The sequence below is a fragment of the Lampris incognitus genome, chromosome 3 (assembly GCF_029633865.1).
Source record: "Lampris incognitus isolate fLamInc1 chromosome 3, fLamInc1.hap2, whole genome shotgun sequence".
NCBI classification, from domain to species: domain Eukaryota; kingdom Metazoa; phylum Chordata; class Actinopteri; order Lampriformes; family Lampridae; genus Lampris; species Lampris incognitus.
In genome coordinates this window covers 99,003,228-99,021,922 of record NC_079213.1, presented here as the reverse complement: position 1 = coordinate 99,021,922, position 18,695 = coordinate 99,003,228, and the positions used below count along the sequence as shown (strand labels likewise).

Here is an 18,695-nt window from a genome sequence, read left to right as displayed (position 1 = left end):
GAATGTTTTTGCATGGTAATATCTGCTGCAGCAGGTCTCACTATAAAGCACGGCGGCAGCAGACTAAACAATACGGCCAGCAGGAAAACAAAAAAAGAGCATAAATAATAGACAGATAAAGATATAGCAAGACATAAAAGGTGAATTTCCGGAAATGAACACCCAACCTGAATAATTACACTTTTTTTTTTCTCCCTGGTAAAGCGTGTTTTTTTTTAGGGAGTTGTTCCTTCTCTGATGCAAGGGTCTAACGACAGGATGTTGTGTTGCTGTAAAGCCCCTGAGGCAAATTTGTAATTTGTGATATTGGGCTATACAAATAAAATTGACTTGACTTGATTTAGAAGCAGGCTAATTAAAAACGAAACAAAACAAGAATATATCCTATGCGTGAATGAGAGGGAGACAGTGGAATGGTGAGGATGCAAGGAGTAGAGGTGATGAAGGCGTATGAGTTTAAATACTTGGGGTCAACTGTCCCAAGAAGAGAGTGCAGGCAGAGTGGAGTGGGTGGAGAAGAGTGTCAGGAGTGATTTGCGACAGAAGGGTACCAGCAAGAGTTAAAGGGAAGGTTTACAAGATGGTTGTGAGACCAGCTATGTTGTATGGTTTGGAGACAGTGGCACTGACGAAAAGACAGGAGGTGGAGCTGGAGGTGGCAGAGTTGAAGATGCTAAGATTTTCACTGAGAGTGATGAAGAAGGACAAGATTAGGAACGAGTATATTAGAGGCACAGCTAAGGTTGGGCGGTTTGGAGACAAAGCAAGCGAGGCAAGATTGAGATGGTTTGGACATGTGTGGAGGAGAGATGCTGGGTATATTGGGAGAAGGATGCTGAATATGGAGCTGCCAGGGAAGAGGAAAAGAGGAAGGCCAAAGAGGAGGTTTATGGATGTGGTGAGGGAGGACATGCAGGTGGCTGGTGTGACAGAGGAAGATGAAGAGGACAGGAAGAAATGGAAACGGATGATCCGCTGTGGTGACCCCTAACGGGTAACAGCCAAAAGTAGTAGTAGTAGTAGTATATTAAGAAAGAAACGTGTGTATAGCGTGCAAATACGGCAGTAAAACCTGCTAACATCCACAGGAGTAGTGCTGAATAGCATGACACCCGGACCAGCGGAAAAGATTGCAGAAAGAAGATTATAAGGATATATGATAATTCAAGTAGTGTCACCCGCCTTGAGGTTTAAGGGGGGACGGAGCAGGGCTGTCCCATCTAGCTGACTGTAACTCAGCCGTGGACATTTCGCTGCTATGAAAAGATGTGTTTATTGTTCTGCTCTGCACAGGCTTTTCCATGTTCCCTGCTGGTTGCATGGCCACTAACTGCACCGGCGGCTACCTGACAGTGGAGCCAGCCCCACCCTTCCTCCTGGGCTCAGAGCTGACGGTGTACTGCCACACCACACAGGCAACATGTCACAGCAGGTGGGAATGATATATATGCTCTGCATTTACTTTCCTATTTATGATTGTTCGTGTCATAGGATATCTCGTGTTTTCACGTTCTGTTATAGAAGCTTCAAGAAGTTTTTTTTCTTGAATCCTGTTATTGTTACTCAGTTCCAAGTCCAGATTGGCCCTGGAGCTCAACCACCAACTGTTGCAGCACGAGGAAAGAGTAAGCTGCAGCATGGCAAAAATCAAACTGGCCAACATCCACAGGCCAAAATCCATCCTGCTGTGCAATCTTATGACAGACGGGCATTTGAAGGTTGTCTGTGGACTTGATCTCACCGGTGGATGTATGTGCAATATATTTTCCCATACATATTACAAACATTATCCATCCTTTCATTATAGGGCATACTGATGCCAAACGAATTGTGCTGTACTTCTGGCAACAGAAATCTGCATAAAATAATTGACTTGAAAATATTTCTCCAGGGCGGCGCGGTGGTTAGCGCGGTTGCCTCACAGCAAGAAAGTTCTGGGTTCGAGCCCCGGGGTAGTCCAACCTTGGGGGGTCATCCCGGGTTGTCCTCTGTGTGGAGTTTGCATGGTTTCCTCCGGGTGCTCCGGTTTCCTCCCACAGTCCAAAGACATGTAGGTCAGGTGAATCGGCCGTACTAAATTGCCCCTGTGTGTGTGTGTGTGTGTGTGTGTGTGTGTGTGTGTGTGTGTGTGTGTGTGTGTGTGTGTGTGTGTGTGTGTGTGTGGGCGGGCAGGCCCTGTGATGGCCTGGCGGCCTGTCCAGGGTGTCTGCCGCCCAATGACTGCTGGGATAGGCTCCAGCATCCCCGCGACCATGAGAGCAGGATAAGCGGTTCGGATAATGGATGGATATTTCTCCATTATATTTTCAAGATGATGGCTGTTCTTTGCAAATGTTTTTCTCTAATTTTCTGAAGAGCTGGATTAGACAGAAATGGGTTTGATGTTCTTCTGCCCTTACAGTGCCTCCTGATAAACCCACAGATATTAGCTGTGAGACGTCGTGGCACTCAGATGTAATAGACTGCACGTGGAACAGGGGACAGGAAACATACCTGCTCACTACCTTCAACATCTCAGTCACCAGGTAGTACTGTACCGTGAGAAATTGTGCCAGTGCATCAGTGAAGCAAGTCAACAGAAATGAACAAAAAAAAAACAATATCCTGTACGAGCACGACAAATGATCAGGAACTGAAGGAGTGTCTGTCCTCATCTCTGATATATAAACAGGGAAAATGGAAGCCAAGTGCATTACAACTCGACACGGAGCACGGGAGAATTCACAATGCCAAAAACAGGGTTGGATGACAGTGAGAAGTACCTGCTGACTGTCACCGCCAGCAACCACTTCGGCATGTCGGAGTCAGAGCCCTTCATCCTCCGCACAAAGGATATCGGTATGCAACAGACTCGGCGAGTACAGTGTGCAGATGTTGTCACCTCAAACCATCTGCTATTTTGAGCAAGCCTCTTTTGTCATTAGTTGGTCAAGATGTTATCAGTTGGGTTAACTTCCCTTGCTTTTGTGCACCTGTTTCTAGCCTGTCTGCAACTCATCTCTGTCGGCAACAATTTTGCAACCCCAGAACGCCTGCTCAGCTTTTCAATACGTGTTTTTACCGCATATTGCAACCAAGAATGATGCATTTTTTTGTATCAGCAATCAACTTCTGGTTATCATCGTGCTTTGAGTACACTGGAAATGACCTTTTACAACCATCATATTTGATTCATAGAGCACAGTCACTCTTGGGTGCATGCTATAGATTTTAAAGGACATTTGGATGGAAGTTTTTCTAACGGGCACTTTGTTTTTTGTTTTTTTTGCAGTGATACCAGAGACCCCCTATATTGTGCAGATAGATTTTTATAACAACTCAGTGGGGACTACGTTGCACTGGAAAAGCCCAGAGTCTTCACAGCATCTCAGGTCCTACGTTAGGCTCAAGACAGAAAATGGATCGTGGGTAAATTAATGTTTACAATACCATTTAGCAAAAACTACCCCTCCGTGTGCCATGTAGAGGGATGGTTTTACAGAACTCCCTACAATGGCAAATGACGACTTCTAGTGTTGGCCATATTTATCATTAAAAGGTGCCAGTACATCATTTACGACAAGAGGTTTTACGTGTGACTGAGTGTGATTGTATTTTATGCAGGCAGCGGGACAGGGAACAGAGCTCAGTGAGGGCTTGGTAAGCCTGGAGGGCCTGCAGCTTCTGACACAATATGAGTTCCAGATCAGAGTGTGTAGACTTACAAAGACTGAGAGACCCGCCGCCACACCCAGCTCCACCTTCTCAAACAAACCCGTCTCTAGGGAGAGCCCCCTCTGCAGCAAATGGAGTCCGTCGTACAGGAGGAAAAGCCCAGGCAAAGGCAAGCTCATCACCTGAATATTTTTTGGGGGGGGGGATTTCCCCCCCCTTTTTCTCCCCAATTGTACTTGGCTAATTACCCCACTCTTCCGAGCCGTCCCGGTCGCTGCTCCATCCCCTCTGCCGATCCGGGGAGGGCTGCAGACTACCACATGCCTCCTCTGATACATTTGGAGTCGCCAGCTGCTTCTGACAGTGACTGTGAGGAGTTTGCCGGGGGGACGTAGCACGTGGGAGGATCACACTACCCCCCCCCCCAGTTCCCGCTCCCCCCTGAACAGGTGCCCTGACCAACCAGAGGAGGCACTAGTGCAGTGACCAGGACACATGCCCACATCCGGCTTCCCACCTGCAGACACGGCCAACTGTGTCTGTAGGGACCCCTGACCAAGCCAGAGGTAACACGGGGATTCAAACCAGCGATCCCCATGTTGGTAGGCAACGGAATAGACCGCCACACCACCCAGACGCCACCACCTGAAATTTTATGTGTGAAAAAATTGCTGTTGATGAAAGTGATTGGTGCTCATCTTGAACAGCCGTCCGGGTGGCATAGCAGTCTATTCCGTTGCCTGCCAACTCAGGGATCGCTGGTTCGAATCCCCGTGTTACCTCCGGCTTGGTCGGGCATCCCTACAGACACAATTGGTCGTGTCTGCGGGTGGGAAGCCGGATGTGGGTATGTGTCCTGGTCGCTGCACTAGCGCCTCCTCTGGTCAGTCAGGGTGCCTGTTCGGGGGTGGGGGACTGCGGGGAACTGCGTGATCCTCTCCTGCACTACGTCCCCCTGGAGAAACTCCTCACTATCAGGTGAAAAGAAGCGGCTGGTGACTCCACGTGTATCAAAGGAGGCATGTAGTAGTCTGCAGCCTTCCCCGGATCAGCAGAGGGGGTGGAGCAGCGACCGGGACGGCTTGGAAGAGTGGGGTAATTGGCCAAGAATAACTGGGGGGGGGGCGAACACACTAGCAGCTAGAGTTAGATTCGTTACACAAGTTCATTGATTTATTTTTGTTGTTTAGGTCCGTCTCAGCAGTTAACTATCTGGAGGTTGTTAGGAGACAAGGAGGCAAACGGGCTGCAGGATGTGACTGTTTTCTGGAAGGTAAAGACACGTTATGTGTGGATTACAAATGACTCATTACAAAAGTTCCCACATATAATAAACATTCATTCATAACTGACCATCATGCGTGGCACGTGAGTACATGCACATCCTTGAGTTTTACTGTGTGAGATGAAATATCCCTTTAACCACAAGAAAGGGTGGAGGCCCTACTTCTGGCTTTCATTTTAACACCTCTGGTCTGTTGATGCACGAGGATGGCTCACTGAAAACCACATTTAGATTGTATAAAACATCAACGCAATAACCAGTATGATATGTAAAAGGAGGGTTTTCAGGACTGAAGCTTTAAAAGCACGGTATTGGGATATTTTCTGCTAAAACGACTGGTAAATACACTTAGCGGTCATGTTATACTCCTGGTTGAATAAAACAGGCGAACAAATGTTCAGTGCTGAACTTGAGCAAACCTTTCTCTCCAGCCCTTGTCTCCAGATGATTTCAGTGGCGAGGTGCAGTGGTATGAAATAATCCTGGATCCGGGTCTGAACCAGAAGGTCAGGTGTCCAGCTGCAGTAAGCCAATGTTCAGTCCAGGTGTCACCAAGGGTCCAGGCGCTGAGCGTCAGTGCTGTCACCTCATACGGAAAATCTCCACCTGCTACCATAATGTTCAGATACTCAGGTAATATTTTACACCGAGGCCATCTCTACACACATTTTTTAAACTTCGTTTCACTTCCAACTCATCCATCCATTATCCGAACCGCTTATCCTGTTCTCAGGGTCGCGGGGATGCTGGAGCCTATCCCAGCAGTCATTGGGCGGCAGGTGGGGAGACACCCTGGACAGGCCGCAGGGCCATCACACAGCCCCCCCCCACACACACACACACACACACTTAGGGGCAATTTAGCATGGTTGATTCACCTGACCTACATGTCTTTGGACTGTGGGAGGAAACCGGAGCCCCTGGAGGAAACCCACGCAGACACGGGGAGAACATGCAAACTCCACACAGAGGACGACTCGGGACGACCCCCCCAAGGTTGAACTACCCCGGGGCTCGAACCCAGAACCCTCTTGCTGTGAGGCGACCGCGCTAACTACTGCGCCATCGTGCCGCCACTTCCAATTCAATTAAAAAAAAAATTAATTCAAGTTGATGCAATTCCGTTCTGCTGGGTTCGGTTCACTTCAGCTCGTTTCAGTCCAGTTTCATTCAACTTTACTTTCATTGTCTGGTGCACAATTATAGCAAGTAAAACAGGCGAGCTTGCAGCTCCAATGTACTATGTAATGCAAAAAACAAAACACCAGCTATCAAACGAGGAAATCTTGCAACAAAATGTGCACCAAATTGTGCAAGGAAATAAAAAGTGAACAAAACAAAACATGCAGATAGTATGGTGTGTTAACTTCCCTCAGGAGAACCAATTCAAACAGTACATGACAAAGCAGAAGGTACAGACATGTAAACAGTGCAGTGCTTGGAGTGCATACAAGCAAACTGCAACAGTGTGGTAGTGCAAATGGCAGAAGGGAGCTTGTTAAACACCTCTGAGCATGTTTTTCTTCCTTTGACGATATACTGTAGGTGCTTCTGGGCCTGCTCTAAGAAGGCTGGCCCCTGCAGGCGATGACAGTGTGGTGCTGTCCTGGTCTCGGCCTAAGACTGAGCAGAGCGCAGGGTCTGCAGGAGAGCTGTTAGGCTATGTCCTCGAATGGACGAGTAAACCTACAGAGCTACACTGGCAAACGGTGTCCAAAGGTCAAACCACCACGTCTATTACAGGTAAAGTCAAACTTCTGGGCCCCCCCCCCCATCTGCTGTGGCTCAGTTTCTATTCAGGAACACAAACAACGCTCTCAAAATAAATGATCAACGTGGTGAAGCATCAAGAGATGAAATAGTGCCCTCTAGTGGAATGTGTGATATTACATTATATTGTGTCTTCCTCTACCACAACCGATCCAACTGAAAAAACTAAGCTTGCATGCGGCTTTTTTTTGGGGGGGGGGTGAATTATGGTTCCTTTCAGCTTAGTTCAATTCATTTCACCTCATGCAGTTCGGTTCAATGATGACACTTTTTTCTTGCTACTGTTTTATGATCTTATTTTTAACAATTTTACGCTTGTGAAGCACTTTGTGACCTTGCTCTGTGAAAGATGCTGTACTAAATAACTTTACTTACTAACACCTAGATTTCTTTTTTTGTGGTGTCGTTTCCTTGTTCTGTTTTTTTGTTTTTGTTTTGGTTCTGTTTTTGTTTCCCCAGGTCTGACCGCAGGTGTAAGGTATAATGTCTCTTTGTATGCTGTGACGACCAGGGGCGTGAGCAGTCCATCATCTGGCCTGGTCTACTCTAAAGAGGAAGGTAGGTTGCAAAACTCACGCGTCTACTTCACCTGAATTCCCAACCTCACTATAGCCCTAAATGCAAAGATAATATTGTGGATACAGTAAATGATATTGTAACGAGCATGGATGACTAGACTTGCTAGCCGGTTGGCTAACAGGTCGGACCTTTTAGTCGACTGGTTAACGTAGTCGCCCCAGGTTCGCGTCCCAGCTGTGGCGGTTCACGGCCCAGATAGCATCAGGATGTGGGCCACTTCAGGCAATGATGCGGCACTGATGGCCTTCTTCTGGCCCTGACAAAATGGATGTGAGCCTGAAGTGGCCCAAATATGCCAAATCAAATGTGGGCCTTTTTTGGGCAAAGATGCGGTGCTCTCAGTAACATGTAATCTGGATGTGACCCTGAAGTGGCCCGTGTGGTAAATAATGAATATGGCCCAAATATCACAAAACAAATATGGGCCACCTTTGGCAAATATGTGGCACATGCGGCATTGCTATGGGTTGGTTCTGGCCCAGATCTGGCAAACAGGAGCGCCAGCGCCATCATTCCACGTGGTATGTGGACTGGATGAACGTGTTGGTGTGGGACAGGTCCGGGCCACAGCAATTTTGCTATCTGGGGGGTTGCCCTCCCCCCCCCAATTCTAGAGTAAGCAAGACTGTTATATACTCGGTATATACTCTGTGCATAGTGTACCTAACATCCACTCCATCTGTGCACCAGAACCGTTATCTGGTCCAAACGTGTCAATACTGGTCCACGAGGCCACACGGGTCCTGATCGAATGGGAGGAGCTGGCTGTTGACCAGCAGAGAGGCTTCATCACGAGCTACACCATCCATCTGCGAAGCTCAGCCTCCGGCCACACCAAACAGCACAGTAAGGGTTTCTAGTGATGTGTGTGTGCATGCGTGTGTGCGTGTGTGTGTGTGTGTGTGTGTACATGTGTCTATTCATTACAAGTCTGCAAGTGAAAGCAGGTGATCTCGTATTCATTATAAAAGTTGGTTTGACGTGCACTAAAACTGACTCTTACTCTGACCTTTTCTCAAGCGGTTTTTATTTCTAACGTAAGTAAAGTAGACGCTGGAGCAATGAGCTCCATGAGCTCTGTGAAAATAAGATAATAAAAAAAAATGTACAAAAAGGTAGCTGATCTGAAGGTTGCTGCAAACCATCCACCCCCATCCCCCCAGCAGTTAAAATATACGTGTTGCAGAACACACAGCTCCATATGCCTCTGTAAACAGTGGTTTCCTGTTCTTTTGAACTGACACGGCTGTGCTGTTTTATATTTGTCCCAAGTCATAAAAAAAAGAGCTCACGTATGTACTCTAACTTTCTCAGGCTGCGGCCTTGTGATGAGGCCGTGTATATAGGCAAGGATGTGGGAGGTTCCTTGCTACGCAGTAGTATTCATACGTTGTGTTTCTGTACACTCCACGCTTACATCACGGAAAGCGTGTACCTGTCATCCCTTTGATACCCCCCTCCCACAAACCTGCGGTGCATCAGCAGGGTTTTTCAGCTCGCAGTTCCAGTAATCCAGCGAAGAATGAATGCTTTACATCAACCTTGTAGATAGATAGTGGCTCCCTCTCGTATGTATAAGTTTGGTACGGTGTCTTTGGAGGTACAGCCAACACACAGCAGAGCTTTGGACTGTCACATGCTAAGCCTAGTGATATAACTACATCTGCCCACTGACTCGTTCTTGACAAAGGTACAGATCAGAAATGGTGAAGGAAATTAAAGATATGCAAGTAATTGAGCTGAGGAGAAAAAGTGGGGGGGTATTTAAAGCACAAGTAATGATATTTTCAGTTTTGGGGCTCAGTAGTTTGGGTGAGCGACTCGCAATTGTAGAACTTCCTAGACCACAGACAGGAAGTGCACGCTGCACACAAAGCCACGTGGCTACGTGCACACGCACACACACACACACACACACACACACACACACACACACACACACACACACACACACACACACACACCTGGGGACTACTACTTACCAACCTGCATCTCTTCTGGCAGCCAAAAGCTGCCTGCAAAGTAGCTTTTGTTACTGTGGTGTATAACCCGATGCACATACAGGATACCATAGGCTTGTTTCAGCATGGCAGCATTTCAGCTGGAACATTTTCATTTGCACTCATTGCACTGTTTTTTTAAATGAATATTGTGATTGCAGTATGGAGTGTGATGCGTGTAAACATTGGGGGCAAAGGTAATGTTTAAATAGCATATTTTCTAAAATTACAAAAAAAACAATATTCAATTTCATTTGTAGGAATTGTGCATATTAGAATACCTTCTTTTTGGGGCGCCTGGGTGGCGTGGCGGTCTATTCTGTTGCCTACCAGCACGGGGATCGCCGGTTCGAATCCCTGTGTTACCTCCGGGTTGGTCGGGCGTCCCTACAGACACAATTGGGGAGACAGGTGTGGGTTTGTGTCCTGGTCGCTGCACTAGCGCTTCCTCTGGTCGGTCGGGGCGCCTGTTCGGAGGGGAAGGGGGACTGGGGGGAATAGCGTGATCCTCCCACGTGCTACATCCCCTGGTGAAACTCCTCACTGTCAGGAGAAAAGAAGCGGCTGGCGACTCCACATGTATCGGAGGAGGCATGTGGTGGTCTGCGGCCCTCCCCGGATCAGCAGAGGGGATGGAGCAGAGACCGGGGCGGCTCGGAAGAGTGGGGTAATTGGTTCTGTGCATAACTGTAGTCCACTGACTTCCGGTTTCTGCTGCAGAAAATTATGACTCCTATTAAATGATATCATAAAATTATGATTACTGCAGAAAATTATGAGGATGAGGATACTCATCTTCATAATTGTGGACAACTTGAAACTTGTCACCCATTTGCTGGTAGGTGCAAAGTTTGTGGACAATTCTGTGCATGTTGTTGATATTTATCCATGGTAAATCTTGCAGCCATTGTCACTAGCACACACCAACAAACAGGAAACTGGTGTGACCGCTGCAGTAGAAACCGGAAGTCAGTGGACTACAGTTATGCACAGAGTCGATTGGCCAGATGCAACTGAGGTGAAAAGGGGGGGAAAAAATCTGAAAAAGAGAAAAGAATACTTTCTTTCCTTCGCTTATATTTAGAAGTTGAAGGTGTGTTTGAATTTAGTTGTTCAGCCCAATCAAACTGAATCCTGGTTGTTTGTTGTTTCTTTCCAGCGACGGTGACTGACTCTGGACCCCGGCAGATGTGGCTCAACTGTCCCGAGGGGACTCTTTCCCTCTTTATGTCTGCTTCCAACTCAGCGGGAGAGGGTCCACCAGGGATCTCAGTCTCCTCTCTGCCTGCAGACCCTGCAGGTCGGTCACCAGCTAACACACTGTGGCCCAATCCAAAACTACACCCACCTCCTTGTTGTTGGCGATATGTGTTTTGAAAGTATTCGGTATGCCGTAAAAGGGCACGTTCAAACACCGTTTCTCGTATTAATGACTTTGTTCCATGTGAGCCCGAGATAATAAAAAAAGAAGACTGCAAAGTTAATTGCAGCCTCCCCCCAAGACTTTCCAACATCTGAGCCTGACTACTGTGGGGTATAAAGTTGTTGTGAATCCTCTTTCTTTCCCGATCTTGTTTCTTTTAGTTGACGTGGTGTCTGGCCTTATCATCACTGCCCTCGTCATGATGGTGATGGCCAAATTGGTGTGCTGGAGTTGTGTGAAGAAAAGGTATCATACAGCTGCACTGTGTTTTCTGCCTCACGCTATTCAATATCATGTAAAGGTCTTTGGTATTGGTGATACAATTGTCATTTAAATGTTGCATAGCTTTTAATTGTTGTGCTCAATCTGCTCTGGCATGTATACAGACTTTGTTTTTGGTAGTTATGCTTAAAGTAAAGAAACAGTGAGGCGTCCAGGGAGCATAGTGGTCTATTCCGTTGCCTACCAACACAGGGATTACTGGCTCGAATCCCCAAGTTACCTCTGGCTTGGTCGGGCGTCCCTACAGACACAATTGGCCGTGTCTGCGGGTGTGAAGCCGGATGTGGGTATGTGTCCAGGTCGCTGCACTAGCGCCTCCTCTAGTTGGTCGGGGTGCCTGTTCGGGGGAAGGGGAACTGGGGGGAATAGCGTGATCCTGCCACATGCCCTGGCGAAACTCCTCACTACTACTACTACTATGTTCGGCTGTTCCCGTTAGGGGTCGCCACAGCGGATCATCTGTTTCCATCTCTTCCTGTCTTCTGCATCTTCCTCTGTCGCTCGAACCACCTGCATGGCCTCCCTCACCACATCCATAAACCTCCTGTTTGGCCTTCCTCTTTTCCTCTTCCCTGGCAGCTCCATATTCAGCATCCTTCTCCCAATACACCCAGCATCTCTCCTCCACACATGTCCAAACCATCTCAATCTTGTCTCTCTTGCTTTGTCTCCAAACCGTCCAATCTGAGCGGTCCCTCTAATATAATCATTCCTAATCCTGTCCTTCTTCATCACCCCAATGAAAATCTTACCATCTTAAACTCTGCCACCTCCTGTCTTCTCGCCAGTGCCACTGTCTCCAGACCATATAAAATAACACATAACAACCATCTTGTAAACCTTCCCTTTAAGTCTTCCTGGTACCCTTTTGTCACAAATCACTTCTGATACTCTTCTCCACCCACTCCACCCTGCCTGCACTCTCTTCTTCACCTCTCTCCTGTACTCCCCGTTACTTTGTACAGTTAACCCCAAGTATTTAAACGCTTTGTAACCTCTACTCCTTGCATCCTCACCATTCCACTGTCCTCCCTCTCATTCACGCATATGTATTCCGTCTTGCTCCTACTGACTTTCATTCCTCTTCCAGTGCATACTTCCACCTCTCCAGGCTCTCCTCCACCTGCAGTCTACTCTCACTACAGATCACAATGTCATCCGCAAACATCATAGTCCACGAAGAGTCCTGCCTGATGTCGTCCATCAACCTGTCCATCACCATTGCAAACAAGAAAGGGCTCAGAGCTGATCCTTGATGTAATCCCACCTCCACCTTGAACCCATCTGTCTTTGCAACTGCACACCTCACCACTGTCACACTTCCCTCATACATATCCTGCACCACTCCTACATACTTCTCCACAACTCCCGACTTCCTCATACAATACCACACCTCCTCTCTCGGCACCCTGTCGTATGCCTTTTCTAAATCTACAAAGACATAATGTAACTCCTACTGGCCTTCTCTATACTTCTCCATCAACATTCTCAAAGCAAACATCGCATCTGTAATGCTCTTTCGTGGCATGAACCCATACTGCTGCTCGCTAATCATCACCTCCCCTCTTAACCTAGCTTCTATTACTCTTTCCCATATCTTCATGCTGTGGCTGATCAACTTTATACCTCTGTAGTTGTTACAGTTCTGCACATCGCCCTTATTCTTGAAAATCGGTACCAGTATGCTTCTTCTCCACTCCTCAGGCATCCTCTCACTTTCCAAGATTGTGTTAAACAATCTAGTTAAAAACTCCACTGCCATCTCCTAAACACCTCCATGCCTCCACAGTATGTCATCAGGACCAACTGCCTTTCCACTCTTCATCCTCTTCATAGCTGCCCTCACTTCCTCCTTGCTAATCCACCGCACTCCCTGATTCACTATCCCCACATCATCCAACCTTCTCTCGCTCTCATTTTCTTCATTCATCAGCCCCTCAAAGTACTCCTTCCACCTTCTCAGCACACTCTCCTCACTTGACAGCACATTTTCATCTCTATCCTTGATCGCCCTAACCTGCTGCACATCCTTCCCAGGTCGGTCCCTCTGTCTAGCCAATCGGTACAAGTCCTTTTCTCCTTCCTTAGTGTCTAACCTCTCATACAACTCACCATATGCCTTTTCCTTTGCCTTTGGCACCTCTCACTTCGCTTTATGCCGCATCTCCTTGTACTCCTGTCTACTTTCTTCATCTCTCTGACTATCCCACTTCTTATCTGCCAACCTCTTCCTCTGATCTTGTCCTTTCCTCCCTCTGACACACAAGTAGAGACACACATTGCTGTGTGCTTGACTGACATCTCGGAGTGGATGGCGACGCACCACCTGAAGCTCAATCTGGACAAGACAGAGCTGATGTTCCTCCCGGGGAAAGGTTGCCCGCACCGAGACCTGGCCATCACCATTGACAACACCGTGGTGATGCCAAATCGGACTGTGAGGAATCTGGGTGTGATCCTGGACAACCAACTGTCATTTGCTGAAAAACGTTGCATCGGTTGCTCGCTCCTGCAGATTTCTCCTCTATAACATCAGGAGGATTCGCTCATTCCTCACCGACGAGATGGCACAGGTGCTCATCCAGGCTCTGGTCATCTCCCGGCTGAACTACGGCAACTCTCTCCTCGCTGGCGCCCCAGCGACGGCCATCAGACCTCTGGAGCTTGTTCAGAAAGCTGCAGCTCGTCTGGTGTTCAACCGCCCTAAGTTCTCCTACACAACTCCCCCTTCTCATGTCCCTACACTGGCTCCCAGTAGCTGCTCGCATCCAGTTTAAGACTCTGGTGCTAGCCTACAAGGCATTGAAAGGAACAGCGCCTTCCTATCTCCAGGCCACGGTCAAGCCCTACACCCCCGCCCGACCACTTCGCCCTGCTGCCTCGGGACGCCTGGTTGCTCCGTCTCTCAGAGGCCCCTGCTGCCGATCGACGCAGTCACGGCTCTTTTCTGTCCTGGCCCCACAGTGGTGGAATGAACTCCCCGCTGATGTCAGGACAGCGGAGTCGCTGCCCATCTTTCAGTGCAGGTTGAAAACTCACCTCTTCAAGAACTACTACCCTGTTACTTGTTCTTAGCACTTATTGTATTCACTCATTAAAAAAAAAATCTTTCTTGCACTTTTACTTTAGCCCTGGTTTTGCTCTTAGATGCTTGTTTAGATGCACTTATGACCTCTGATGTCTAGTAGTTCTCCTGATTTCCTACGTTAAATGCACTTATTGTAAGTCGCTTTGGATAAAAGCGTCGGCTAAATGACTGTAATGTAATGTAATGTAATGTAATGTATACTTTGCTGTACTTCCTTGTTCCACCACCAAGTCCCCTATTCTTCCTTCCTCTGTCCTGATGACACACCAAGTACCTTCCTAGCTGTCTCTCTCACTATTTCTGCAGTGGTTGCCCAGCCATCTGGTAACTCTTCACTACCACCCAGTGCCTGTCTTAACTCCTCCCTGAACTCCACACAACAGTCTTACTTCTTCAACTTCCACCATGTGATCCTTGGGTCTGCCTTCCTCTTCTTGATCTCAAAGTCGTCCTACAGACTACCAGCCAATGCTGCCTAGCTACGTTCTCCCCTGTCACCACCTTGCAGTCTCCAATCCCTTTTAGATCGCGCCTTCTACATAAGATGTGGTCCACCTGTGTGCACTTTCCTCCACTCTTGTACGTCACCCTGTGTTCCTCCCTCTTCTTGAAATATGTATTCACCACAGCCATTTCCATTCTTGGGTCCGCGATGGTGTAGTGGTCTGAGCATCAGCTTTGTGTCGATGCAGTTGCCCATTGGGGATCGGGATTCGCGCTTCGGTCTCATCAGATCCGACTATGGCCAGATTCGATGAAGCAGCAATAATTGGCAACGCTGTCTTCGGGAGGGGTGCGGAGTCGGCTTGTGTTCGTCACATGAATGCGTCTGTGTGTGTGTGTCGGAAAAAGCAGTGGTTCCGCCTGGAGTTGCCTTGTCATGGAAGTGGCGAGGCATCCCCTTCGAGACTGTCGGCCGGAAAGATGCAGTTGGTGAACGCACGCAGTACGAGGGTGGGTGTTTGAACTAGAATGGGGAGTGATTGGTCACTAAACTGGAAGAAAAACGGAAAAATCAGAAATAAATTTAGAAAAAAAAAATTTCCATCCTTTTCGCAAAATCCACCACCGTCTGTCCTTCCACATTTCTCTCCTTGACACCATACCTGCCCATCATCTCCTCATCACCTCTGTTTCCTTCACCAACATGTCCATTAAAGTTGGCTCCAATCATCACTCTCTCCTCCTTAGGTACCCTCTCCACCATGTCATCCAACTCACTCCAGAATTCTTCTTTCTCTTCCATCTCACACCCAACTTGCGGGGCATATGTGCAGATAACATTCAGCAATACAACTTCGATTTCCAACTTCATACTCATCACTCTGTCTGACACTCTCTTCACCTCCAGCACACTCTTAATATAATCTTCCTTCAGGATTACCCCTACCCCATTTCTCCTCCCATTCGCACCATGGTAGAAGAGTTTGAACCCACCTCCAATGCTCCTGGCCTTACTCCCCCTCCACCTGGTTTCTTGCACACACAGCATACCTACCTTTCTTCTTTCCATCATATCAGCCGGCTCTCTCCCTTTACCAGTCATAGTGCCAATATTCAAGGTTCCAACTCTCTCCTCCACACTCTTACCCTTCCTCCCCTCCCGCACGCTGCTGGCCAACAGTACTGGTGACAGTCGTTGGTAACCCGGGCCTCAACCAATCCGGTATGGAAATCTGACTTATGATCCGCATATTTGATTTTGCACAGATTTTATGCCAGATGCCCTTCCTGATGCAACCCTCCCCATTTATCCAGGCTTGGGACCGGCACTAAAAATGCACTGGCTTGTGCATCCTCAGTGGCTGGGTTGCATTCCTTACTGTCAAGTGAAAAGAAGCGGCCGGTGACTCCACATGTATTGGAGGAAACATGTGGTAGTCTGCAGCCCTCCCCAGATTGGTAGAGGGGGCGGAGCAGTGACCAGGACGGCACAAAAGCATGGAATAATTGGCCAAGTGCAATTAGGGAGAAAAAAAGGGGGGGTCCCAATAAATAAATAAATAGCTGAATGCTACCATGGTTGTAGTGCCTCTGTAATAATACTATGCCACTGCAGTTGGCAGAAACAGAAAAGAAAAATCATCTATAAAATGGCGTCTAAGTACACAGTCCCACCGCTGGTGACCACCGGTGAACCACATGTAAATAAAACCTCCCATTCAGATAGGTGGCTTTAGGCTTATGAAAATATTGCATATGTACCTCACACACGGTGGTATTGATAACTTTAATAACAAAGACATAGAGCTGTTTTTAACAGAAATGCCTCTTTCGTTTATTTACTCTGTTAACAAGACTTTGTCAGAATAAACCTATTAAAGTTTTAAGTTTTTTTTTGTTTTTTTCCCAAATGCAATATGTGCAGTATCATGGCTCAGCACAATAACGTTTAAGTGTGTTCCATAGTAAAATGCCATTTTCTCTCTACGCAGGATTAAACAGAACTGTGTATCCTTGGGACCTGCCTGCCTTGCTGATAAGTTACCAAAACTTGAAAATAGTTATGCTATCAAGCAACTGAAGGTAATCAGGCTATTTAAAAGCTCTTCTGACATTCATGGTTTCCCTCATTCTGCACAATACATTCATCACCATAGACAAAACAACAACATTAATAGCCAATTCATATCATGGCAAAGAAATTTCTTCTTACAAAGAAGCAAAAGATATTTCTCATGGGAGAGAAGACATTCGGATTCACTGTGACTGTTATTGACTCCTTTCTGTGGTCATCAGCACTGTAAAAACAAATATTTGAATGAGGCTGAAAACAGTACACTCTTAATAACCAGATGGTTCATTAGCCCGAAGTCATGCCAGTATTACTTTCAAGCTCTTGATGATTTCATTCATCAGCACCTTGCTATTTTTTTGGTGTCCATAACTTTCACCAGCTGGTTTTGATGCATCTTAGAAATGCCTGCCTGTTGTCATTAGCCATCACCAGTAGCCGTCTGAAACTTGACATCAATCCATCTGCTGTCATCAACCGAGACATGTTTTCATTCTTTTCTTCAGGAAGGAAGCATCTGCAACTCCTATTGGTCTTTCATTCATAGTGATCCTCTCCTGTCCCCCATCGATGAGATCACCGAAGTGGAGAGGGAGGGGCTGTATCCCATTATCCAGACAGATGGGTTCAACAATGAGCCAGGACAGTTCCCGATGAATGAAGCACCTCAAACAACAGACACGGGGACCATGCCAACGGAAAGGCTGCTGGAGCTACATGTGAGCTATATGCCCCAGATAGCGGCCTCAGCTCCACAGCAGAAGGAAGAAAATGAGGCAAAGCGGAGGGAAGAGAAAAAGAATTATATTGCAGCCTGTGAGCTGGGACACAAAAGCTCCTCTGCATCTGGAGGACTATGGAGAAGTTGCTTCTCCACTGTGGAGATGGACCTCTCCAGTTCATCTCTAGGAACGACTCAAAGCCCTTTGAATGACCTTTTGGGGACTGATGCTCCAGGATTAGAAAGTCTTCTCTGTACAGAGGACTTTCTCAGGGAAAATAGGACCACGAGTGACGTGGAGAAGGACACTGCTTCCCTGGATTTACAGCAGGATGAGAAATCGACATCAGATGAGACAGCTAGTTGTCAGCTTCAGTTTGAGGCAACACTGACCAGCAGCTATTTCCCCCAGCTAGCCATGCACAACGTCTGCCAAAATTAGTTGATAACTTAGACGTCAGAGAAGAGGGCTTATGACTGCCAGTTTGAGTCCCTTGTTGACAAAAAACATTGTTTTGAGGGGCTAAAACCTTTGTGCCCTCCCTACCTTCAAACAGCAACTACTGCTGAGGTACTCTGTTGCTGAGCTGGTCAGGGACCATTAGAGGATTGCACTTGAACTGGTCAGCATGAAGATATTAATGTGTGAAACTGTGGGAATGTGCCACAAAATATTCATGAAACAGAGTATATGCACTCAATTGACCTTTTTGAGAGGTTAACTAAACATTGTACACCAAAACCACCAACACCGAGACTTTCTACAGCATTATCTCAAAACTGAGTTTTGATTGAATGCAGGTGTGATAATTGTTTCTGATGATTCTATATTAATTGTGCAATGTGGTATTTCCAGTTTTCGCAATTCCCGCTTTTCCATCTTCAATTCGAAGCTGATATACGTAGGTCTACAAAATTATAGCCAGTAGGCCCCCAGCTAATTTCTGGAAATAACTGTCCTTTGAGAATTACTGAGAATCAGTCTGTTATTTTATCTTGATGCATGCCCAATAATCCAGGTAAGGAAATCACAGAAAATTGAATCAGTTCATCTGGACACAACGTTTATTGAGAGAGAAACGTTTCATCATTTATCTAAGTAACTTCTTCAGTCTCAACTGAACAGCTCCGTAAGTGTAAACCAGTGGTGATTCCATATGTGGCGGGAGTTTCGGTACAGTTGAGATGCGTATTTTCCAAAAACCGCATCTCTGTTGCTTTCAAACCCCAAAACACACTGTGCCAGTAATTGATCCACCCCAAGGATCGGGTCTCTTTGCACAAACAGAGCAATATAGTGTACACTGTTAAGTGTCAGGAGGATTGCCATGACTTGTACATCGGGGAAACCAAACAAACGCTGGCCAAGAGGATGGCA

The 18,695-nt window shown here is 47.0% G+C and overlaps 1 protein-coding gene across 1 annotated transcript; it reads left to right on the top strand.

Moving 5' to 3' along the window:
- Nucleotides 1-1,319: 1,319 nt before the first annotated feature.
- il23r (interleukin 23 receptor) lies at nt 1,320-17,759 on the top strand. Its single transcript, XM_056276888.1, has 15 exons — nt 1,320-1,432; nt 1,580-1,749; nt 2,402-2,525; nt 2,672-2,838; nt 3,272-3,408; nt 3,604-3,823; nt 4,845-4,927; nt 5,371-5,572; nt 6,485-6,682; nt 7,169-7,267; nt 7,979-8,140; nt 10,448-10,588; nt 10,873-10,957; nt 16,517-16,607; nt 17,103-17,759. The coding sequence occupies exons 1-15, from the start codon at nt 1,320-1,322 to the stop codon at nt 17,757-17,759; spliced, it is 2,649 nt and encodes an 882-aa protein (XP_056132863.1).
- Nucleotides 17,760-18,695: the final 936 nt, after the last annotated feature.